The sequence below is a fragment of the Aythya marila genome, assembly GCF_965140915.1.
Source record: "Aythya marila genome assembly, chromosome: 3".
NCBI lineage: Eukaryota > Metazoa > Chordata > Aves > Anseriformes > Anatidae > Aythya > Aythya marila.
In genome coordinates, this window is record NC_139044.1 from 60,224,611 (window position 1) to 60,249,564 (window position 24,954).

Below are 24,954 nucleotides of genomic sequence, written 5' to 3' on the forward strand. Positions count from 1 at the left end.
TACAGATATATAATTATAGATATAATGCATATGTAGCATTTACTATGTTGATAAAAAGCTAGTCATTTCACAATGACACATCAGTAAGTATTTACAATACGATTCAAATTTTAAGGAACAAACGTTTCAAACAATATTGTGTGGTTATATGATAGCAATCATTTGAGGAAAACTAAGAGACCAGTTCTAAAAAAATCCCAGGTGACAAAGTACATACTCTTGCCAGGAGCACCTCCATATACATGCATGCACAATCTATTTTTCCCCTTGCAGGAACATGCATGACTTAGCTCTTCCACATTTCTACCCAGTCACAGCCCTTCAGATGACATGGATAATTATCTTGCTTATCCTTTTTCATGTACAGATTAATTGTACCATTCCTCCCATTTAACACTTTGTCCAACTGCAACACTTCAAAGTTTTGGCTGGAACATGAATTACAATACACAACTGCCTTGTTAATTTAAACCAATAGAGCTATGACAATGTACATAATTGAAAAATTTCCCATCATCTACACATCTTAGAACCATTTCACAAAGTATTACTGGGAGTTTTTTGAACAGTTTTTTTTTAGCTTTGCAAGTCTTTGCTGTCAGGTCTGCCTCAAAGAACACTGCAATGCCAAAACGAGCAGCAGACCCAAAGTACATGAATGCTCTTTGTTATCCTCACACATGAACACTACCTAGCCATTCGTCCTGAATGTATGGCACACAGTACATCAGACGTAAAGAACATCTTCATGTTCAATGTACTGCCAGCATTTCCTATGAGGCAAAGAATTGCTAGTAGCACAATTTACAGAAGAAAAAAAAATAGACACAGAAAGGCTGAGTGAATTGCCCAAGGTCACTTGGGAAGTTTACAACATCAAATAAGCAAACCCACGTCTCTTTAATTGCAGCCTCACCCTCTTGTCTTTCCAGCTCTAATGAGAACATTCTAAGTGTCTTCTTTAACATAAACATATATATAACTAATAGAAATAAAGCCTTCTCCAGCCACGAGCTTTAAGGCTTTTGTGGTCTCCCTCCTATTCCCAAATAATAGTAAGAGACAGAGAGAGGGCTGCTTCTGTATATATTATCTCTAATCCACTGAAGAAACATCAGCTACATTGAGTATTTCTTGAAGTGGTAATGGATAAACCCAGTTTTCCAGGAAAGACGTTGGAACTCTTGCAAAGTTTAACAATACACTTTCACTGAAAAATCTAACAGAGAAATATGTTAAGTCTGAGGGCCTTATTCTCCTTCAATGTCAATAAGGAAAGCATTTTCAGTTACTTTTGTACCCGCTTTAAAATGCCTTTACATCAACTGCACAGTATAGATGAGGTTTAGGGAAACATTGAACCCATCCTCCTAAGCATTAAAATCTCTTCCATACCCTCCTTGTTTCAGCTTCAACAGGCAGGCATCTGGAAGGCAGCTCTTGCAGCAGAACCACCGGCACACACCAGGGCAGTACAGGTGCAGATGAGGGCAGAAGTTTCCCTAGGACAAATATCTCCTTGTGTCCTTGTCACTCCAGAAAGGCTTGGTCAGGAGCAGGTTTTGATCTGTGTTCTTGCAAACACCAGTTAAAACCAGATATTGGAAGGAAATAAACTACTCAAATTCCCCGGCAAAGACTGTTTAAGGAACAGAGCGGTAGTAGCCTCATGACAGAAAGCAACAAGAAAGGAAGACAGATGGCTCCCTGGAGGGAGGGAAATAGGCTGTAGGTGTCATGCGGTAGCATTCAAAGTAAACTATTAAAGGAATTTTGCCTATTGTAATCCTGGTCCCAATTTGACCATGTTACAGGGAGGCAACTATGACAAAGTTCTGCTTCCAGCAATATTTGTGGGCAAACTGGGTTGTTTGTCTACTGGCTACAGGCAATTTATTTATGAGACACTGAGGATGGAAGACTTTTTGCTCTTATTAAAAAAAAAATCACAAAACACACAAAAGGGTAAAACCAATAATGGAATTTCTCATTCTGCGCACTTTTTTTTTTTCTAAATCAAACCTGCATTTGCCTTTAAAAAAAGTAAAAATACAACAAGAAAGATACATTAGAATATCCTACTGTCCAGTAAATGTCTTATAGGCAATATTTATGGAGGAAAAAAAATGCATCAAGCCCTTCCTTTGACAAAAATGTAGCACCCCAAGGTTCATTCTAAACCAAGGAACACCACTTCTTCTGCTGTTGTTTTAAATCACTCATATTGCCACAATTTGAATATGCATTATATGTCTCCAAATACCTAATCATAAATCTAGACTAATGCTGAAAAAAAATCCTAGTAAGAATGCCGTGCTGTTGATAAGCTAAAAACAGTGTATCATGAGAAGGCAAACTAATCTTTCCGTTTACTTTGTAAATAATCCATTAGCTAAACTTCTATTTTAGGCTGGATGCTTGATGCTTAACACTTGAAAGTCCAAATACCCTTCATATCCCTTATAACAGAGAAGAAGCTTGCAAAATGCCTTTGGTGCATCAGCTTACCATCGTATGAATGTTTTAAAGAAACTCACTAGTACTATACGAAATGTAAGTGGGCTTGTTTGTGTTGTTTAATACACTAAGTGTCATTTCGTTCTTTAAAGGGGTTAGAAAAGAGGAGGGGGAGAGGGGAGGAAGTCTTACTTAATTTGTTGCATATGTCCCAACGTGTTATACAACTAAGTGTATTATACCAGAAAACTAAAGCAGTCTGCGCTGCAACAAACTCCGTGTAACTCAAAATAGGAGAATAATCTGGCCGCAAACAAGTCAAAAATTCAGTGAAACTTCCTCTCATATTATATATACACACACTTTACAAGCTACATTGAGTGTCCTTTCATATTCCAGAAGAAATACATTGTAGACACCAAACATACTGTACTTTTACTTAAAGGCTTCATCAAACCATATGTGCAGACACTTGAGAAGACGAGAGTGTTAAGCTTCCTAGGGTCCTAGAGTCAAAGAAATTCTGCTGCCCCCCACTGCTAAGTAAGTGCACTCCTTCCACAGGGGGCAACATCTGCCGATCCGTCATGGTTCCACTTGGCGAGGACCCCAAGAAACTTCCTTGGGAAGAAACAATTTTCTCAGGACTGGCAGCCAGTTTAGGGGATGTGGAAAAGTTATATCCATACAGCGCACATGGACTGTGCAGTCTAAACGTGTTGTAGGAGCCTTGGTGGGTTTGATTAGTGGTAAAGGCATTGCTGGATGGGGATGGCATGATGTACTGGAGCTGTGGAGACATCCCTGAAATCTGCATGGATAAGCCAGTTTGTGGGCAGCTGAATGCATCCCCATCATTGCCACTCATTGACATATTCACAGTTGTGCTACTCGACACACCGACATAGGAGGGAGTCCTTGGGGGAGCAAACGTCTCACTGGTTTGGTTTGTGAGCCTGTTGTAGGTTTCAGCCAAAGAAGTGCTGTATCGGTTCAGGGTCAAGCCTGAGCGGGCACAAGCTGTGTAGTCAGCTGGAGCAAGGCTACAGAGCTGGCTAGTGTTGGGACTGAGATGGAAGGCTGGAGATGAGCAAGGGGAACCCGGCAAAAGGTGAGGGTGGGTAGATGGCACTCCACTGCCAGATCCCTGGAGTAAAGTAGAGGAACCTGCATTTCCTGGAAGAGAATATGACAGTGTAAGAAACATGTTGGGAAAGGTTCATTTCTTAGATGACAGATCAAGACATTTGTCTTTTAAAATAACCCTTGATGCGAAACACTTGGCACAAAATAATTCAAAAATATTGTTATGTACATGTGAAGGTGTGTGTGGATGGCACATGCATATTTTTAAAGAAAAGACCTATCCAAGAACTGAACACAACCTATGCTTCTGTGACCATCACTTCATATATCCAACCTTACAGCTCCTGTTCAAAAGGTTAACTACTCTTTGTTTGTCACTGGAAGAAAATTCTGGCAGCCAAGGTGTAGCCATTCAAGTACCACACCACAGGAAGCCTTCTTCAAAGTTATGAATTTTGTGTTGTCTCTGTTGTTGCTATGCTCTGGAGTGGGTTTCAGCCCTTGTTCTGTGTGACATATGCTTCCCTCTGTGCCCAACTGTCACAGCCAGAGCGCCAGCTAAGGAACCAGTTCCTCATCTCAAATGATAGAGGCTCTCATAGATAAAACAACTTAGGAAAGGTGTAGGCTGAGAAGTGTGTACTGAGCTGTTTCATTTCTTGAATGTGAAGGTGGGTGTTTAGGTTTGCAGAAAACTGTGGATGAACTGTTCATTTACTGGTATCAGAACTTTTAACCTCACAAATACCAGTGCTGAGTGTTCCTAAAAATGAACTGCTAACTACAGGTGAAGCTTTTTCTGAGGACTGAATGTTTCCCAGCTGCACAAAAAGCTTCTTTTTCTTAGAAATTATATCTCCTGGGAAAATGAGCTTAGAAAAATGGATTTGGGTCTTTCACTGCTTTCCAGGCCAAAGTCACTTAGCAAGGAAGTCTCTCCTGTTTGTGAATCACATTAATAGTTAAAGAGCTTGATGACACAGAGATACATACTGTCAGTAAGCTCACAAATTTTCATGACAGGTGAACTAGTAAAAAGAAAAATAAGTTATCAGTGAACTCTGACTCCAGCTTGTTGTTCTACTAACAGGTTACAGGCACAAAGCACTATGAGATGCCTCCAAATTCCACAGATCCTAGGATTTCAGTTTCAACACCTCCACTATCTGAGATGGGCAATTTTAAAAATCAGGACAGACTTCTAATGGGGGTTTTTCACCAAGTCTCTTTGCCTAAACTATAAATCTCTATACGCCAAGGCACATGAGGTTAAAGGTGTGCACGGATCCTCGTTCCCACTCTCCAAACATCAGCAATAACTTCAACAAGCTCCTTAACCTCAAGCAACAACAATTCCCCTACTCTCAAACAGTGCTGCTATGTACAAACAGGGTGATATAGCTGGTCTGTCTCCTAGACAGGTTAACTCCACAGTTAGTTGCCTGTCAGTCTTATGAAGTCTGACAAAGGCTGGTGCTACCACCTCATTCTAGGTGTTTGTAAAAGGACCAGCCCCCCAGCTCCACCCTCTGCTCAAAAGTTTGCCTACGTTTATCCTAAACATCTGTGACTTGGCAAAAAAACCTCCTTTTTAACTGCCCACATCAAACTCTCATGCTTAAGATTTTCAAAGGAGTGGGCTAAGGAGAAGTTAAGAAAAGTGACTTCTGTGTGTTTCTGTATTTTCTGAATTTTTGTTCTGAAGGTGCTTAATGACTCTGGAATATATTACCAAGAAAGCTGATAGGATGTTTTTAAATTTGATAGCAGGAAATGTTAAGACTCAAGAGCAAGATATCTGATTTAGTTGTGAAAAGTCTGAGAAGTTTTCTATACGCACAGTGATGCTCTGGAAAGAAAGCAACTTAGAAAAGAGCATGGAAAGTCCCCTCTCTCAGGGGGCCATTTAAATATCCTCACAGGCCATTTAAATATCCCCCTCTCACACAGCACTACTTTTATGGCAGGGAAAGTGAAAGCCAAGAGGTTATGAACTGGGGAGCAGGAGAAAGAACAGAGAGGAGATCCATTTTTTCAAGCTCTAGAATACATATAAAGTTTGTAGATACTTTCACTGAACTGGTCTTTAAGAATCAAGAAAGCTTTCCAAGGAGGAAGCAAACTTAAGCTTGAAACTGTTTATTCAATACATAAATAACACTTCTTCTTTCATTTTTTTTGTTTTGTTTTGTTTTGTTTTTTGTTTTTTTTTTTCTTAAATGCAATGCAATTCCTGCATTTGAGTTTGGATGTGTACAACAGAATTCGCTAATAATAACTCTGCCTTGTGTAGCTAGCCAGACCATAACACTCATTAAAAGGTTATTCTGTCCTTAAATGTCATCTTCCTCCACGTGTGATCTGATTTATCTTTATGACCTAACATTTTTGCTGCCACAGTCCTTAAGTTAGCACTTGTTTTCTAACTTAGACTAATGCTGATGAGAGGTGATGGCCTGCAGTTGGTTGGTCGCATTTTCTGCAGGTGAGACACTTACCTAGATTTTTGTAAGGAATGATGGGCATAAAGCTTTATCTTCATGCATTTTTGTTTTGAAAAACCACAAAGACTGTTACCTTGTTTGGGTATCCCAGGTATATCTTCAAACGTAAGTGTCCTTAGTGAAGGTCTCCAGAAGGCATAAGACTCTACTAGAGCTTCCAGTCCCATCCTATTTAGAACAAAAACATCATTGCATTATGATAGAAAGCTGTATTTTGTCACATTTATCTGAATACCTCAGAAACATGTAAAAATTATTAACATTTCAGGATTATTCTGAAGTTCATTTTGTTTTTTGGAAGAGTCTTACATGCTAACTCATGAGATTCTGTGATGTGCAGTCACTTGGCTGATAGCATGCAGAGTTCCTTTCTTCTACAAGTCTGCTTTTATTTTTCAGTTTTATTTTGGGGGATGTTGGTTGTTTTTTTTGTTTGTTTGTTTGTTTGTTTTTTGGGTGGCCGTTAAATGTTATGATGTTAAATAATTTCCTACTATGACATTTCTATAAGAGCAAGTGCTCTAATTGCCAGGAAGATGATCTCCTATTTCTGACTAGAACAAAGGTGATCAGCTGACAGCTGTTATTGAAACTGGACTTCCAGACTTTGTTGATGAGTTGGAAAATTGTGCTCACAACATGAGCAAGGCATGGGTGTACAGCTCTTTTGCTACTAAAACGTGAAAATATAATGTTATGTTTCAGACATTATGTGCTGGACAAAATGCCTTTAGAAACTGAAAATCTTCAATCATTTTCTTTCAACAATGTCATGACAAAACAGAAATATCTGGCTAAACAATTTTGGCAGATAATATTTAAAAGAATCTCTATTTCCTGAAGGTAAAGGCTCATTTGCTTTCTGACAGAATTTTATAAATAATGCAGCTCAGAGGTATAATTTTGCTATTATTTTTGGCTGCTGAGCCCCAAAGGCCTGTTAAGTGTCAACATCAGGCACAAACCAAATACAAGTGCTTGCCTTTGAGCAGCAACACTCTGTAAACTGGAATTATGCAAATAGACCAATTTGAAGCTACCAACATGTTCTTCTGATACTGCTTCTTCCACGTTGCATTTCCAGGAGGATCACAAATGTACTTCAGGAAATAGTTATAAAGTATTTATTAGCTGAACCTGGACTAAAAAGATAGCCTTCATTTTCTTCAGTAATGGTGAATTTTCATTTCTAGTTAAAGTAGAGATAAAAGCCACCTCCTGGAGGAGTGTAGCCAAGGTGATAATTTATACAAGATGCCTTCGAACAATTTCCACATTTTATCACCACCCTAATTTATGCTATCAAATGGCCAAGTTTATTTAACAAAACAGTTATGTTTTTCCTGAAGTATTTAAAGAGAGAAATTCTGGTCCTTTCCTGAGTAAAAGTTTTTATAGGGTCAAACCTAAGGCCTAGCTGAAGAATGAAACTATTCTCAGCACATAAATTCTGTTGCACTTTGCAAATGTACAGGGAACGCTTTTAAAAGGTGAAGCTACTGATTTCTGTAAAATAGCCTTTGGGGCTCAAAGGGAATGACCTGAAAGGGAATATTTTTAATTAAACTGAATTATTGCATGCAGCAGTGCAGAATAAGATAGCCACAATAATTAAAGCTACTTTGAAAAGTTTGATGGAATTGTGAACAGCATTTTTCACACTTGTTGCAGACTAAAATGCCTAGGTAATAACAGCCAGAACAACAAAGATAACAAAATCTTAACATTTAATTTCAATGTCCAGCAACAGAGTGAATTAATAATCAGCTGAGTAAACTACTGTTTTCCTCAACAATTATAAATCTCAGCTGCATTCCCAAGCCTACTTATTTGGTGCCACAGATCCTATGGAAGAAAACAGCAATACTGAGATCAGTAAACAAATGTCTATTTGCAACAGACGAGAGTATGCAAGAGTTACTTCTGTAATGGGTGCATATATGACAGTAAAAGCTTTTGGACCTTATCTAAAGCCAATTCTGAAACATTTATACAATTATACACAAGCACTTTCTACAAAACTGGCCTCATAATCCATTTCTGTAAACTATAATTGTTTTCAATTCAAATCTTATGTGGCTGGTGTTTTTTGTTTGTTTGTTTGTTTGTTTGTTTGTTTGTTTTAATTCCTGAACCAAACCGATTCCTAGCAGCCAAACCAAAAACCTCTCTGGATAGCCCCAGTAACTATAACTGGATTTGCACAGTTGCAGATGCAACACACTCACAGCACCTACATCGTATTCAGACTATATCAGGAGTAAATCCAGTTCAAGACTCCTTTCAGAATGATCCTTTCCAGTTTATTTTCAAGGGTATTTTCTCTTGTTTCATACAGCATCACGCATGAAATTCTGACCTAACTTAATCAGAAATTTCAGAGGAGTTAGGTTTGCATACTTCTTAGAAGACTCCTTCGCATTTATTAAGCCTCCTTAACATTTATTTTATAGCTCTACAATAAGCGTGCATAGCATTGCCTATGGAAAGCTGTCAAATATGGCATGTTCAGCATTTTTTTTCTTGCTCGAGTACACACAGCTTGTTTTGCTTCTTTGGTTGCTGTATTTATCTGGAAGTTACTGTTCATTTATTTGCAGTATAGAATGCTACAAAAGAGGACAAAAGTCTATTTATGCCACTGCATGGGACATCCCTTCCAGGCTTCAGGACAGAGTAATGCCAGTTGGTTTTTGCTAGAACACAAAAACCTTAGAAAGCAGCAAATACAAAGTGTAAACTGAAAAGACACTTGCAGTGTGCTCCTGTAAATTTTTATAACCCCACCCCATGTTCATCTTCTAAAAAATACTCTTTTTTTTTTTTATTGGCCAGTCTCAACCTTCAGTTAACTCAGGTGGAAGCATAAAACATTTTTTAATGCTGTAGCCTGTGCTAAAAGAAAAACTCACTAAAGCAGCTAACAAAAGATACTCTCTGAACATTCCTCCCGGTACACAGTCTGCTCCCTTCTCTGGAAGACGAAGTCATAAATATAGCAGCTGTAGACAGCAAACGCAAAGTGGTCACTGGAACTGATGTATACTATGCACCACAATTAAATGCTTCTTTTTTTAGCTGAAATGGTTTAACATGCAATTCATAACAGGCTTAAGTATTTTGCATTGAACAGTCTTTGGATAAGATACCACATCTGTACTGGCAGCAGGGACCAGACCCAAGCCTCCACTTCGCACTACTCAGATTCCCTATTGCTATTTTGAAAGAATCGTGGATCAAGAAAGAACAAGCAATTAATCAGTCCAACTGCAACAGAAGAGGTGGAAACCCGGCCTGTTTCAAGGTCATCTATAGCCTACTAGGAAAAGCATTCACTTAGGAAGTGTATTTAAAACTCTTTAAGTGAAAGAGACATTTGAACACAGGTCTTCCACCTACACAAATGTAATAACCATAAGGTTACTGCATGAGCAGAATTAGTTTCTCCCCCTTTAAGAGAAAACAATGAGCCACTCATCCATACTAAATGCCACTAAATTCAGGGGAGTCTGAGCTTATGGCTGGATAGTGCTATCTGCAATTTGTGTCTCTAGCCAGGAGGAAGTCTTCAGGAGCAGCCACTCCTTTTGGCCAGCTGTGCTCCCTTCCAACCTTGCCTGCTGGCTTTTGAAAACTCCCGTGCCCAGGTCAGTATCATTACTTACACTCCCACTGCGATGCCCAACACTGCCCCCAGAAAAATGGTGACACAGCCTCCTTGGCTCCCCGTTCTGGAGCACACTCTGGTCACTCTCTCAAAAATCTGAGTCCTCAGGATGCATTAATTCAATTTTCAGCCTTCACAGTATACTGCAGTTTCCAGAGGAAACTCGAGCACATGAGTCAAGCCACGTGCCAACCAGTTCTTGCTCTCCAAGGGTCAGAGGAGTAGGAACAGGAAGCCACCACTGAGAATGTTACTGGGAAGCCTAAGTGCTCCCTCAGGGAGTCTGAGTCCTCAGACTAATTTGTCTGTAAATACAGCTATTCCCCTCTGTATGAAGAATATCCACTACTAGCCTTCACAAACTGATTCTGGCAGCAACAACAAGCCCATCTCCTTCCCAGCACCTACCTGTTGCGTCCTGAATCTCTAAACCCTTTGGCAAATGGATTCCTGTCAATCTTCAGGCGAGTTATCTGTGAAGATGATTAAAGAAATTAGTATCTACAAATTTATCTAAGAAATACAAAAAACGACTCTCCTGACAGAATGAAGCTGTCAGTTGAATACTCTAGCTCCATTCATTTAAAGTAGAAATGTCTTACTATTTGCATGGTTTAAGAAAGCTCTCTTGAAACACTGCAAAACAAGGCCCAGTCTTCTGACCATTATTTTTGCAAATCCCCTGAGAAGCTAATAGGTATTTAATGCTACTAACTGGCAGGTTGGAATTCTTGAGTAAAATCTTCTGGAAAATGTCATTCTTCACCTAAGAGAGTACATGGCCTAATCGCAATAAAATTTAAATTAAATTTTATTTCTGTATGGGCCAAGAAGGAAATGTGAAAAGAGTGAAAAGAGAGATTATCGCTAAGCTATTATCCTCTCTCTAAAAAAAAAAAAAAAAAAAAAAAAAGGAAAAAAAATAAATTGTAATTCATTTAAATAAAAACAGTAGGCATGAAGTAATTGTATCTCATTATTTAGTTGGGTCTCTTGACATTACTGACACGGTTCTCTCTGTAAAGATAACAAGGCATTTATAATCTCCCAAAATATAGCTACAGTTGCTTATATGGAATTAATAAAATGTCCAACACTAAATATGGTGTTACTCTGTATATGAATACTTCAACAAGTGGTGATAAGAGGCAAATGTTGAGTCTGTGCGGATAAATTTCAGTTAATAATATATGCTGAATCCAATTAATAAAAATTACAGCTACTTTCTTCAGACCTTAGCTTTTCTTTTAAGGGATTGGGGCACATTTTTCAGACAGAGTTTTGAAATTACTGGGGTCAGGCCCAAAAGTGCTTTGCAAATTCTATCTGATCACTTATCTACATGTACAGGTACAAAAACACCTTTAAAAAACAAATTCCTCTTTGCCTTCTTCTTCAATGTTGCATTTATAATTAAGACATTATTAACTATGTTGTCAACTTAGTGAGATTTTCATTACAAAAATTACTTTTTACAGGCAGCACCTAGTCCACATGGCCTGAAGTCTCAGCTATAGCCTCTTGGCGCTGCTGCACTACTACTAGTGAAAGCTACTTGTAGTATTAAAGGGGGTTAGGCAATGCTGCCTGGTGGTATAACCAACATATATTGTTTTTTCCTGTCTCGCACTTCTTTGAAAAGCCTGCAAAATGCTAAGCAGAAAGCCCGAGTTACCTGTTGATTTTGGTATGCTGTGACAGTAGTGAATACTGTCTCTGGAAAGGAGAATGCTTTGACCCCTTCTCCTGAAGGGATAGGCTTGACGGGGGACAGATCATCTCCACAGTCTTTTCGGATGACATGGACACGAGGCTGGTATTTATGCATAGAGTGAAGGATAATCTGTGCAATCAAAAGAAAGGAAAAAGATAACATTTATTAGAACGGACACCCTGTTGTTCCAGGACTAATGGCTTTTTGAAACCACAGCTTATGGCATGTGTTTGCCACTCCACTTACTGGAAATCAAATGTTTGTTTTAACCTCTGAAGGTTGTTATTACAGTAGTCTGTGCATTTATGTTATTGCCAACCCTAAGCATTTAGAAATTATGACTCAGGAACCCCAAAATTATGGGATGGGCTCAAAAAAAAAAAAAAAAAGAAAAAAGGAGTGAAGTTCTGGTCCCACCGGAATTAGGAAAGTTTTGTCACCTTTTTTTTTTTTTTTTTTTTTTTTTCTCCACTTGAGCCTGGATTTGATCTAACACAATTAACAACAGCAGCATTTGCCTTTTGTTTTTGGAGCCTTCAGGATATGCTTGAAGCATTTTTCTTCTTGATATCCAGAAGGCTGGAAAATGTATTTTGTTTTGAACGTGATCTGAGACTTTTATACTCTGAAACAGCAGATACTCGGAGTAAAACAACACCAAAAGACAAAAGCTTAAAATGTTACTAAGCCTAGGTTTGTAATACATTTACAGACAATGAATATCAATACACAAATCCCTCCCAGCATAAAACACTCAATTCATAATAAAGGATAAACAAGAACAATATGAACTCATAGTGTATAAAGCTAAACATAAAAATAATTCTTGGTATTGCTCCCAAATTTTAGAGGAAATTTAACATACGCAATTTTTCCTTTATTTTACTCTATGCCACTTCAGCTAACCACTATGAAAATAGAAGATTTCAAGGAAAAAAAAAAAAAAAAGAAAGAAAAAAAAAAAGGAAGCTCAATTATTATTTTTGGAAGGCCTAAGAAATTAGTAACTTGATAAATAAATAGCCCTATGGCTATTGGCCTGTGGAACCCCTAATCAAAATTCAGGGGAAGGTTTTTAATTTCCTGCTCCTTGAGTAGCCTCAAAATATGTATGTGCTCAGGCACTTGACAGAGCCCTTATGCCTGAATGCCAGATACCATGGAAGTTCATTCATCCAAATGACACAGAAGACATTACATTCATTTGGCTAAACTAGCATTTGGCTAGTTTATTACACTTGGTCCTGGCCAGATGACATGACCCCATTTTGGATAAGCCAAGTTTCTGGATAATCAGGGTTTTTATTAGCCTGTAAGTAAGGTTTTGACAATGACATCACAGGCTCCAATTAATTTGCTCAGGGAGTGCCCTATGGATGTTCTCATATGAGACCTTTTCCCAGTTTTCAGAATCTTGCATAAGCAATATTTTTATCATACAAATGTATATTCTCCTTTATAACAATCCTTTCAGTCCTCTGTTGGCAAAGATCTACAAAATGAAAATATAGAGAGGACAGCACATTCCTGACCCTGTTTTCCTGTGAACACCCAGTGATACTAGGGGAGATACTGATGCAACAGGAAAAAAAAATCATCAAGGAGAGCCCTGTTCCCCTGTTCAAGCCCATCGTTATTCTGTGCCTTGTCATCTGCCTGTGTACAACTGAGCACACCACACTCTGCTCCCATTCTGCTTACTGTAACCTTTGTGTTACAGTTGTTTTAAGCTTTGTGGTGCATATGACTGCTTGCTCACACGGCAGACTTGCCCATGTATGCAATGATAACCTAGGCAGCTGTGAACAACCTTGTTCACGTATCAGAACAAGTGAAGTCCCAGCAGCACAGAAAAAACGCTTCCCACTCCTCATCTAGGTTGGTATTGTGGCTAAACTGATCCTTGTCATCTCGTAAAAGCAACCTGGCTTGGCTCTATGCTGTACTGAAATTTCCTGTACTGATATACTGTTAGCCCATTAATGATCCACAGCAGGAAAAAAAGAAATAAAATTGTTCTTCATTTTGTACCGTGCCTTGTATGATGGGAATCTTTGTTAATTACCAGGATTTTCAACTCTAAATAAATTATACCTAATTGTCAAGTCCTATTGAATTAGAGAGCAACACCATGTAGAAGGAGAGTAAAAGGAGAAGCAGATGCGACGCCCGCTCTGAAAGCTTGCAGCAGCGCTGGGGCCTCGGGCAGGGCAGGGAGGGGAGCAGCTTCCCGGATCTGTGCTGTGAGTGTCCCTCCACCACCCTGCCCAGCTGCGCGGAAAGACCCCGAGCACAGTTTCATCCCTCCTGGGATGAGCTCAAAGACAGCAGGGGAGCCCTGCTCACAGTGAAGTCCCAGATTCTTCCCCAAGTTGCTCTGGAGGCGGCACAGCCACATTTTGCCCCCGTGCTGGGTTAGACAGTCTTCCTAAGTGAGTGAGCTGTCTTCAGACGTGTCCTAATATTTTCCTAGCAAAATCATCAACCTCAGACGTTAGCTTCACTACCGTAAGGTTACAAAACAGCCACTCTTTCTCGCATGTATCAAGGTACCATACCCGAGCCCTCCACCGTGTGAGGACAAATAGCACAGTGGTTCTGGTCAGAGCTGAGAGGGATGGCGCCTACCAACACTGCACCGTTACTTCCCAGGGGAATACATCTCTCTAAATGTAAAGTCCTCACTGTTGTGACACTGTCACCACGGCAGCTCCCAAGACGTGATCTACCTGGGCAGGGAGGATGAGGCAACAGCCCTGCAGCACGAAGGCAGAAGCAGGCTGGGGAGAGACGGAGGCAGTGTGGAGTCAAGGCCACCGCACCTACAAATGCACAAAGCTCTTTCTGGCCAGAATTACCTCTGAAATGGTTGTTTTGAAAGATGCTGCCATGATGAGACCTTAGATACTGCCATGATACTGTCAGCATCAGCACCAGTGAGACCAGTTCTCCTCTGGCATGGTGGCATTGTCCTCACCTCACTGCTGTTGCCTCCAAAAATTTTTCTGTATCAAGCAAAGCCCACACAGTCAGGCTTTCTGCAGTCAGAGAAATGTGTGGAGTCAAGGAACATGAATTCTCTTTTCACAAAGACAGAAACTGCAAGTGAAAATGCTGATGTTTTCCAGCTTTTCATTGTGACAAGAAGATGTTACTACCCACTGACTGTAAGCAGAGCTTCCTGCTTGAAGCCAAGTCTGGGCAGAGCAAGAGCCCGCCTCTGCCTCCAGCCTCACCCCACTTTCAAATTGGGGAAGGAAAAAAAAACCAACAAACTACCATGGAACAATTAACATACTAACGGCCTCATTTTCACTAAGAGTTAGATGTTCTTCTTCATCAAATACATACTTAATTGAAAAGCACAGAGAACAGCATCAAAAATACTGACTTTTGCCCTCTGTCGAAATGCAGATATAAAACCGCATCAAAATAGAAAAACCGAAAAACCAACCAACTCTCACCAGAGTGAGAGACTGATTTTACAATGTAATAATTATTCCAAAGACTGGAGGTGAGCGGCATTGACACGAGACAAAGAGTACCCAAACCACACACTTCTCAGTGTCAATTGCAAAACACAGATTCACTTTTCTGTACCGTAACTCAGATGTATGACAAAAAAATGCCACAGTAAAGGCTCTAATGGTGTCATCGAGCCTTAATATCCATTTGGGCACACAATCTTTCCAACGCAGAGAATTCGTTCTATGACTCCCTTCTGAGATCAAAAATACAGAAGGAAAACATATCCTTACAAATTTTGCTTGATCTCCTCAGCCTGCACAGGAACGCAAGTATCAGAGAGTGTCCTACGTGCAGATGTACTTCAAAACCCCTCCACGGAACAGCACTATAAAATTACGTCGTCACCAACTCCCACCCAAAACACTGATGAAAATAGCAGCAGGCAGCAAGAAGTCCAGAAGCATTTGAGCAGCAAAACAAGTTGTCTCAGAGATGGCCGATCCCTTGAACAAGAAGCTAATCCCGGGCCAGCGCTGCCATTTACCACAGGGCCAGCGCAACGCAAGAGGAGCTGGCTGCTGTTAGTTACAACCGCAGTATAAATACTACACAGAAATACTACCTTAGCGTCTGTTTGCAAATAGAGTCCCCATTCCCGTTCCCGTGAGTCACTTCTGTCAGCAGCTCCGAGAGTTAATACTCTGGTAAAAGGGCTCTGGGTTGATCGCATGCGAACTCCCTACCTCAATGGAAATTTGCGTCCACAAGATCAAAACTGAGCCCTACAATTTTAACACAAACACTCTGCAATAACTGACACCTCTGAGGAGGACAGAAAGAACAAAGGAATGATTTCAACAAGAAATAAAGTCCCGGAACCAGGCAGCACAGAAAGTGTACCCAAAGAACAGCTAAACCCCGGTGCTGTTTCAATCACTGGAAGAAGGAAGGCAGAGTGCAGAGACCCCACAGAGGATTCTCTGAGCCATTCTGCCTAAGCAGAGGATGAAAACGAGGATGAAAAAATGCTTTCTAATAGCCTAAAATACATCCCTTCTCCCACTACAGGGGTGGGAGAGTCAGAACACTTGATGTAAAAACAAATATTCCAGGGACAGTATGACCTTGACCTCTGGCTCTTCTAATCCACCATCCCTCCCTTGGTACCCTCTTGAGAAAAATGGTTCCTTCCTGCTTATGAGAAACAATTGTTTTTTATATTCATCACAAAATATGATTATTCGTTTTCCATTATTGCTGGAGGCATTCAGAGGCTACATAGCTTTTTCAATACAGCATTCCACACTACCATAGCTTTAAAAGAAAAAATGTACCCATTGGAAAAGACACTTTTCTGCTTTCTGCTTTTGCCTTTTCTGGTAATTATGAATGACATGTTTGCAATTTCCCAGATTTGAGAAATATGAAATTATTTTACAGTCATCCTTCTTTTGTCCTTTTATTTTAATACTTAAATTTCCATTTTGGGGAGGAGGGGCTCTGCCGTAGCTCTGAATCAGTTCAATGTGTCTCAAATCGCTGTACTAGAGCTTTGCTTCACGTGTTTCCAAATCAAAACACTTAACTAAAGACCAGAAAATTTATATCCCCCCATGTTATGAATAATGGTGTGCTGCGTACACTACACAGGTTTTGGTTCTGAATAAAAACAAAGATAAGAACTGGGATGGAAAAACGCAGTAATGCAATTCTCTACGTATCAGAGATTTTATCACAAAGCAGTTTGTGACTGCAAGTGCACGGGTGGACCACTGCATCCACACATTGCCCCTCACAAACCACCAAGTACAGAAAGTAACCAGCCTGCTCTCCATCGGAGAAGTGATATTCTACCCATTCGCATCTGCTTGTTTGTAAACTTTGTAAACTGTTACATTATACTCTGGACTCCGAGAAAGCAACTCCCATTCAAAAAGAGTCTCAAATATGCAGAAGGAAACTAAGGGGGCTACCTGTGCTAGTACTCGGTCAAACAAACAATGCCAAATAAGACCCCATAAATGTAATTCTGGAAATAAACAACTTACCACGTCTCTTTTACAATCCTAAACAAAAGCACTACTCACTCAAAAGATGTAAATACCCACATGAGCTTTTTAAGGAAGAGCATAGCAAAATTATGAATAGTATTATAAGAAAGGGAGATTTTTCATCCTTACGATGCATTTGCTTGCTCAGTCCAGCCCATCTCTTGTATTCCTGCGTCTGTACTATAAAAGTTTTAACTCCTGCACAATTTGACCACAGTCTCAAGTTAATCTCCTTTGCAAACGCAAATAGGGAAAAAAAGAGTCATACTTATACTTGGAATACGTGTTCAGAAAATACCTGGCTTAATGTCACAGAGCTACAACTATTTTGAAAGATGCATGTAGTATCTTTGCACTTTGTGCAAGGTACGTTTTCTTTCAATCCTGTCCATGAAGGAGAAAGTATCCCGCTTAATAAACTGGGCTATGCTTAGGACAACGGAATCCACATCCTGTCTCAAAACTTGCCCCTTACATCTTAAAACTCTACCATTTGGAATTCAATGTTCCTTTTGAAAGGAAGCCAACATTTGCCATTTATTACTGGATTTCTCAAAATTAAAGACTCCACTTGGGCTAAAAAACAATTCTCATTTTTTATTTTTTTTTCCTAAGGTGTCAACTAAAACTATTTTAAGGATTGCTAGAAAGATACTGGCTTACATCTGTCATGTTTCAACAGTTTTGAAGAGAAAAGGAAATATTAACATAACACATTTTGTCACATTAGATAATGTCATAACTAAACAATTTAGAACTTGCAAACAGAACACTCATACTGCATACGTCTTCGCCAGTTTTTTCAGAAGTAATGAGCCTCAGCTGTGAAAGGGTCTTGCTTCATAAGGTATGCAATAAATCATTATCGGAGCAAACCCAGCTCCCATGTTGTTCGTTTTTGACTGCAATTATTAACACCTCATGGGATTTCACACAAATGTTTAGGTTAAACAAATAGTTAAGTGCATTTTTATTCACATGAAGCTATTACACACTATTAATATTTCTCCTAGCCACTTGTGAATTTAAATGTACTTTTTGATCAGAGCACAAGTTGCGAGTAACACGCTTGGTGGGAAAACATGAGAGCAATTCTGCCCCTTCATATTAGGCAATTTAGCCTTGTAAAGTCTTACTTTGCAGAAGGAGTTCTATCTTTGAGGGGGGAGTAAAACAGCAGGCTCTAATAAGCAGTTAATTGTCAGAGCAGAAAGTAAGCAGATTTTAGATCTGGACGGTAAAGTTCCAAAACAGCTTTCAAAAGTCAAGCCTATTTCTGGCACCCTGAAGCTGTATGTCAGAGTCTTTCAGAGCTGAGCAATGTGCCTACATATAATACCGTAGAAGACTGAGTACTCACATGCCCTTGATCGTCAAGCTCATTATTGGTGAGCTTCAGTTTGTCGAAGCTGATCACTTGTCTCATCCACGTTTCCCCAGAAGCGGGTGAATCGGGGTGAATATAAACACGAGGTGGTACCGGGGAGTCAGCATTACCAGCCACCATCCATTTGGAGCTATGATAAACATACCTGTAAGAAAAAAACAAAAGTCTGTAACCACAAAACCTGAAATAATTGATCAGACCTGTTAAGGGTTAACCTACTAGGGACCATATATATAGCAAGAACCCATCAGTTGACCAGCATGAAAGGACAATAAATGTTACAATTTAAGTTTCAAAACACAGTCTTGGTTTGCACAAAGGTAGTTTGTGCATAAGTTTAAAACTCATGCTTTCATCCAACCTTAGTCTTCCTAAAATCAGTAACAGTATGTACATTAGACTCCATGCTACACTTCAAGCTGGTGTCAATTCATTGACTGCTACAGCTCCACTCTGAAAAAGCATCAGCAAACAGAGCAGAATCTGGTCCCTCATTTATCAAATCAAGTAGTAATTCCATATATGGAAGATTTAACATGTTGACTGTAATATAAGAGTCTATAAATAAAGCTACTGAAAGGAAAGAACATTATGATAGGGAAAAATAATGAAGCTATGTCAAATTAAGTTCTAGCTATTTCTGCAAGACTATTATTTTTCCTGAATAGCACTGCAGAAAGGCTTAAAAATTAAAAAAAAAAAAAAAAACACAGTTTATATTTCATTTGATAGGCCAATGCTGAAAAAATCATTTTCTTACAAAAGTAGTGCCTTCTTCAGTAGAAAACTTATTTTGAAGGCAGATACTTCACAGAGCAGTTTAAAAAGGACTAAATAAAAATGTCAAGGTATTTTTTTCCGAGTACAGTAAAATTCCTGTAAATGAGCTGTATTTTCTAATAAAAACAGGAAATAATATCAAATCATGTGTTTGTACAATTCAGTTCCTTAGCAAAAAAAAAAGACAAACAACATAACAAGAAACTAAAACCAAGTGACCCAATACACGAATCCCTTCATACAATTCATATCAAGCTGGAAAACTAAGATCTAGAACAGTGGCAGTACCCTTTCCCGAATCCTCTGCAGAGAGAAGTTCTCAACCCTAATCCACACAGTCAACCATTTTAACATTTTTCATTTATTTTATATTTGTTGTTTTATACTCAATACATGCTTTTCCTGCAAAAGTAAATAATGCCATAAAAATAAAATATTTTGAACCACACTTTAAGATTCCAAATATTTACAGTGGGATCCAAATTGGTTAGAAATCTAGATCTACATGCAATTTTCTTCATTTCTGTTTAGTTTTGCTGTCTGCTATGACAGCTAGTGACTAGGCTCAATATATGACTGCTATTGCATCTTTCAAACATAAAAATCAGCAAGGCAATCATTTTGCAAAGCCACATGAACAGTAGGAGTTAAAGTAAGTCAGCAATAAATTTACGTGGAGATTGCATAGCAAACGATGAAAAGGGGAATCAAGTGAAACATGAACATCTAATAGGATGATTAAAGGTGTGGTACTAAAATATGATTATAGAAATTTAAGTTTGCCAATTACAAAAATGCTGCCCGTCATACAACTTTTGTTAAGTGACTTATCTGGGGACCATGCATCTCATTGGGCAGACAGTGCGGATCAGCATGAAAATATTTATTTTAAATAAAGTGCATTTTAAACAACTCATGCTTGCTGACACTGTTTTTAATATTAACATTTTTGTTCAGTCTGGAATATTTACTTTGCTCTTCTTGTGAGTTAAGAAACTGCTCAGACCTTCTAGGAATGATATGCTTAGATTGCTAAGTGAAAGTACACTTGCAACATGAAGAAAAACAACAGAGAAAAAAAAAAATCATTTCAGCTGCACTTCTCTGTTTAAAAAAAAAAAAAAAAAAAAAAAAAAGCCGTTTTCCCCCTATGGTACAATCAGAAAAGCCTTCCATAGGTATATGCACTGGACACGCTCAGCATTTTTACAGACACCTTGTTGCAAAATACAAAATCAAAAATGTTCATAAGAAACTGCTTACATACCGCATGAGAAAAGGACAAAATTACAGTCAATGAGGTAAGGACATGCAAAAAAACACAGGGCAGTGTTTGTTTAGGAAATAAGGAAACATTCCTGAAGAACCAACCTTTTAGTCTTAGTCTGAAATATTCCTACTTCCACAATTAAATCTGCAGCGGTTTTCCATAAATTATACTAAGTATAGGGTTGAAACAATCAAAACAGCAATGGGTAAGGACCCATTCCTGCCTCCACTGAACTACTTGGCAAGGCTGCTCCTGGCTACTACAAAGAACAGGATCACGTCTGTAAAGCATGAATACAAAACTTCTAGAACTCATAGGAATAACTACTGTGGGCCCAATGCTACTATCATTTCTACAGGACCAGTGGTTTCAACAAAGTGGAACTAGCTCACTAGCAATAAAACTACCCTTGCAATAGTAAGAGTTTAAGCACAAAATTCCTGTTCTCAAATTTTGGAAGAACAGCTACTTTTGTTCCTCACATTATTCCTCAGACAATAATGCCACTGATTGTTTAAAAAACAGTAATTAGAAACATTACCCTTTGCGAATCTAAGCAACCAAGTATCTCAGTGATAAACAGCTATTGAAGCAAATGAAAGAATCAATTTGAAGGACGACCAAGAAAGCTTATGTGCACTACATTCTAATGTCATTAAATCAGATATTTATGATATAATGTTATTTGATAATGTTGAAGTTATGTAACCCTAGAAAAAAAAAATGTTTAATTACATATTTATTTGTTAACAGGAACTAATTCCCACTGATATGATGAGAAATAATGTATGATAATGTTTCTCTGACTGTACTAGAACTGCAGACAGCGAAAGCAGAAGACCTGGTGGTTGCCCACAGCACACATAAAACATAAGCCAAAGGTATAAAGAGCTTTGACACCACTGCAGTTATTTTTGCATACTTGGCACCTTGGCATAGTATTTTTTGTTGTTGTTGTTGTTGTTTGTTTGTTTGTTTTAATGTACCAGGATGAAAATAGGAATCAGACGGAGGGTTAAACACTACCTTCTGCTAATTTACATGCTGTTAATATTTTCTTCCAATAGCTGAGATCCCTACAGCTTGCAAGATGTGTTTTTTGCCATAAAGCCACCGTACCTGTATCTTTTGTTGTCCACTGGCACAATATCCATAGCAATGTAATACTGCTGATGTGGGTCTAAACCTGAGATCTTCACCCTCATTGCGGGAAACATCCGCCTGAACATGGAAAGAGAGAGGTCATTTTTAATATGAAACAGACTTGGGAATGGTTGTTTAGGAAAAGTAACGAGTTCGTGGGATTTTTCTCGTTCTTCCTTTTAGTCTACAGAGTCCTTTTTGACGATTACAGTTACATAGCCATGAAATGGTCCATTCGATATGTCAAAACAGATTTTTAAAGTGCATTTACTTGAACAATGCTTCGTATGTTTTGGGATACGCTTTGGGAGTGCAACTATTACCACACCATTTCAGCTTTCTTGTTAGACAGTAAATCATTTTGTTTTGAGACTCTACTTCAGCAGTACACACTTTTAGAGCCCGTTAGAAATATTAACTAGAAATTTATTTCTGGAGATGTGCAAAAACCATCTCCGTCCAGGAACAGCAATGTTTACGGAAATGTAAATTGCCAGTTGCTTGAACTGACAGCGGCAAATGGTGTATCATTTGTATATCAGCAAATTACAAAGTTGAATCCATGGTGATACAATTATAACACTGCAAGGATGTAGTTATAAAACCCAATGTGCCATGCTATAACCAAACAATATGGTCTTTATTGAGACGGACTTCCTGTCTGCAACTTACTAAAGGTGAAGTGCAAGAGTTACTCTGTCTTTGAAAGGTATAGTAAAACTTCTTTATTGAAAGCAGAAACGAACGTACAAGGTAATTTCTAAAAAATACGTTCACAATTTAGGTCCTTCTGTGGAGAAAATGGAATAATTAACTGATGCAGCGGTTTTAACATAAAAAATGCATTTCTTATTTCACCGTATGCTTGGCATGGCTTTTAATCAAGGAAGTTCATTCTCGATGCCAAAAAAGAAACATCATAACATTGAGCTGACTGCGAGCTAATGAAAGGTACTTTTCTGTGGTTTATAAACCTGAAAGCCATGCCGCTTTATCCACTATTTGTTGCTCCTCTAAAAAAAAAATAATCAATTAAAAGTCGTTACTGGAAAGAAAAATCCTATCTCCTTTTATTCTTGAAAAAAAATAACACAGGAGGGTAAACCTGACTGTGGTTAACTAGTTTGCACTGTTATTTCAGTGCACCTGTAAGATAAAAAAGAAAATCCCTGACTGGACCCTGCTAAGACAAATGTTGCTTTGTGCTGTTTAAGACTGCGTTTCAATCATTAATAAAGCCTCTCTGAAAACGCAGAAGGTAGCATATGGATTCAATAAAATATGTTTTTGTAATTTCTAATAAGTTCAGATACTTTTATACTATCCAGGTTTTTGCCATCTGTATCCACTGGCAAAGGGGGAAAAGTTTCCCCTCAGAAGGACGCGGCGCTCGCAGGCTTCACCCTAACGAACAGGAAACCCCACACGGCCACATGCCCATGTGAAACTCTCGCCATTTCCCCGGCGTGTAAAGATTTTTCTCTTTTTCTTTTTTTTTTTTTTTTTTTTTTTTTTGGGGGGGGGGGTCGTTTTCTCGCCCGTTTTCGTGCGGCGGCCGGCGCCCGCCGCCTCCAGCGGCCGTCGCGGGGCCGGGGGAGGCCGCGGGGTGCGGGGCCGTCCCCGCAGCGCCCCGGGGTGCCCGTTACCTTCCGGCCTTGGTGATGATCATCTCGGTGCCGATCTCGTGGAAGCGCTTCCAGAGCTCAGCTCCCTGCAGGTCCACCCGCGGCGCCTGCGGGGCGGGCAGCGGCGAGCCGGGCCTCGAGCCCTTCGGGGAACCGCCGGGAGAGGCTGCCGGGGACCCCGCCGGGAAGCCGTCCTCGCCTCCGCCGCCTGCGGAGAGAGGAGAGACGGGGAGGAAGCCCCAGGGGTTGGGGGAACGAGAGGCAGGGCCCGCCCGGCACCGACACCCGGCCTTGTCCGCGGCCTTCCGCGCCGGGCTGCGCACCCACGGCGGGGCTGCGGGCGGTGGGCGCGTCCCGGGGCGCGGATCCCCATCGCGGAGCCGCGGGCACCGGCACGAGCGTGTCGCGAACGGGCCCCCCCGGAGGTGGCTCCACCGCCTGGCGGCACCCGACGGCCTCCCGCGGGGGTCGGGGGTCGGGGCCGGGGGTCGGGGCCGGGGGTGGTCACTCACCGGCGGGCCCGCGGGCGGCGCAGCCCAGCTCCATGTCGCCGCAGGTCCTGCCGCCGGCGGCGGGGGAGCTCTTGGCGCAGCAGCCGCTGCCCCCTTCGTCGTCCGCCGCCTCGTCCTCGCCGCCCAGCTTCCGCCGCTTGGGCTGCCGCTGCTGCTGCTGCTGCTGCTGCTGCTTCTCGGCGCCGATGAGAGCCTCCACGGAGAAGGCGTGAGCCTTCAGGCTCATGGTGGTGCCGGGCGAGGACCGCCGCTTGTCGGCCATGCCCGCCCCCCTACAGCCCGCGCATCCAGGCCCGCCGGCACCGGCACCGGCACCCGCGCCCGGCCGCCCTCCCGTCCTCCCGACCGCGCAGGCAAGGGGCTGGGGCTTTTCCTCGCCTTTCTTTTTAAATCCAAGTTATCAGCCAAGTTTTTTTTTTTTTTTCTCCTTTTTTTTTTTTTTTTTTTTTTTTAAAGAGGGGGGAAGAAAAAAACTCTATTCCTTTTTGCAGATGCGCTCTTTTTCTCCCCCTCCTCCTCCTCCTTCTCCTCCTCCTCCTCCTCCTCCTCCTCCTCCACGTTCTGCCCCGTCTGATGGGCCGAACGGGACTGACATGGGTAACAAACGCTCTGCGGACACAAATTAGGGCTTGTAATTGAAATTTGTTGCCTTGATCTGTCAGCACTTCCAGGCAGGAGACCGGTGGGAAGAACTCGCTCATTAGTGTCACTGCGGCGGCGGGGGCCGGGCGGAGCCGCGGGGCGGGGGCTCCGCCGGCCCGGCCGCCCGCAGCCCAATCAGCGCCGCCCGACCGGGGGGGCCCCCGCAGCCCCGACACGACCGGGGGGGCCCCACCGCCCCGTCCCGGACGGGGGGGGAGGCCGCCGGCCCGACCGAAATAGCCCCGCTACCCCCCCCGTCCCGGCTGATGCGGCCCGCTGGAGGTTCATGAGCCCCCCCTCGACTCCCCGAAAAGGCGAGGGAAAAGTGTGGGGGGGGCTCTCCCATGGCGCTGCCCTCGGGATTTCGTTTTGCCCGGGGGCTACAATGAGGGAAAACGACGCTGTGCCCGTTGGTGCTGTTAAGGGTCGGTCATGATATTATCAGCGGTATTCGGCTGCCGGGGATGCATCGCCCGGCTGCGACGGCCGCAGCCCCCTCCCTCCCCCCTCAAACCCCGACCCGCTGGAGCTGCGCTAAAAAGGGAATCAAAGCGAGCCTTGTACAACATGGGGGCATCCAGCCGAGGCAGCTTCACTAATAATCGTATTCAGGTGCATAGAATAGTCACAGGGAAAATCCTTTCGAAT

The 24,954-nt window shown here is 41.1% G+C and overlaps 1 protein-coding gene across 1 annotated transcript; it reads right to left on the reverse strand.

The window, feature by feature from the left end:
- Positions 1–24,294, reverse strand: TBX18 (T-box transcription factor 18). Its single transcript, XM_082755960.1, has 8 exons — positions 23,665–24,294; positions 23,174–23,360; positions 21,504–21,605; positions 18,308–18,479; positions 11,390–11,557; positions 10,123–10,187; positions 6,121–6,215; positions 1–3,633 (listed from the first exon to the last, which is right to left on the reverse strand). Exons 1-8 carry the CDS (start codon positions 23,924–23,926, stop codon positions 2,909–2,911), a joined length of 1,776 nt encoding a protein of 591 aa, XP_082612086.1. The 5' UTR covers positions 23,927–24,294; the 3' UTR covers positions 1–2,908.
- Between the last annotated feature and the right edge of the window lie 660 nt (positions 24,295–24,954).

Bases quoted from the DNA above. Each gene is read 5' to 3' on its own strand.
- TBX18 (XM_082755960.1), bottom strand. From the start codon at position 23,926: ATGGCCGACAAGCGGCGGTCCTCGCCCGGCACCACCATGAGCCTGAAG. The intron at 21,606-23,173 runs GTAACGGGCACC...TTCCATGTTCAG, and splicing joins ATCATCACCAAGGCCGGAAG to GCGGATGTTTCCCGCAATGA. The intron at 10,188-11,389 runs GTAACTCGGGCT...TCATCTTCACAG, and splicing joins CAGCATACCAAAATCAACAG to ATAACTCGCCTGAAGATTGA.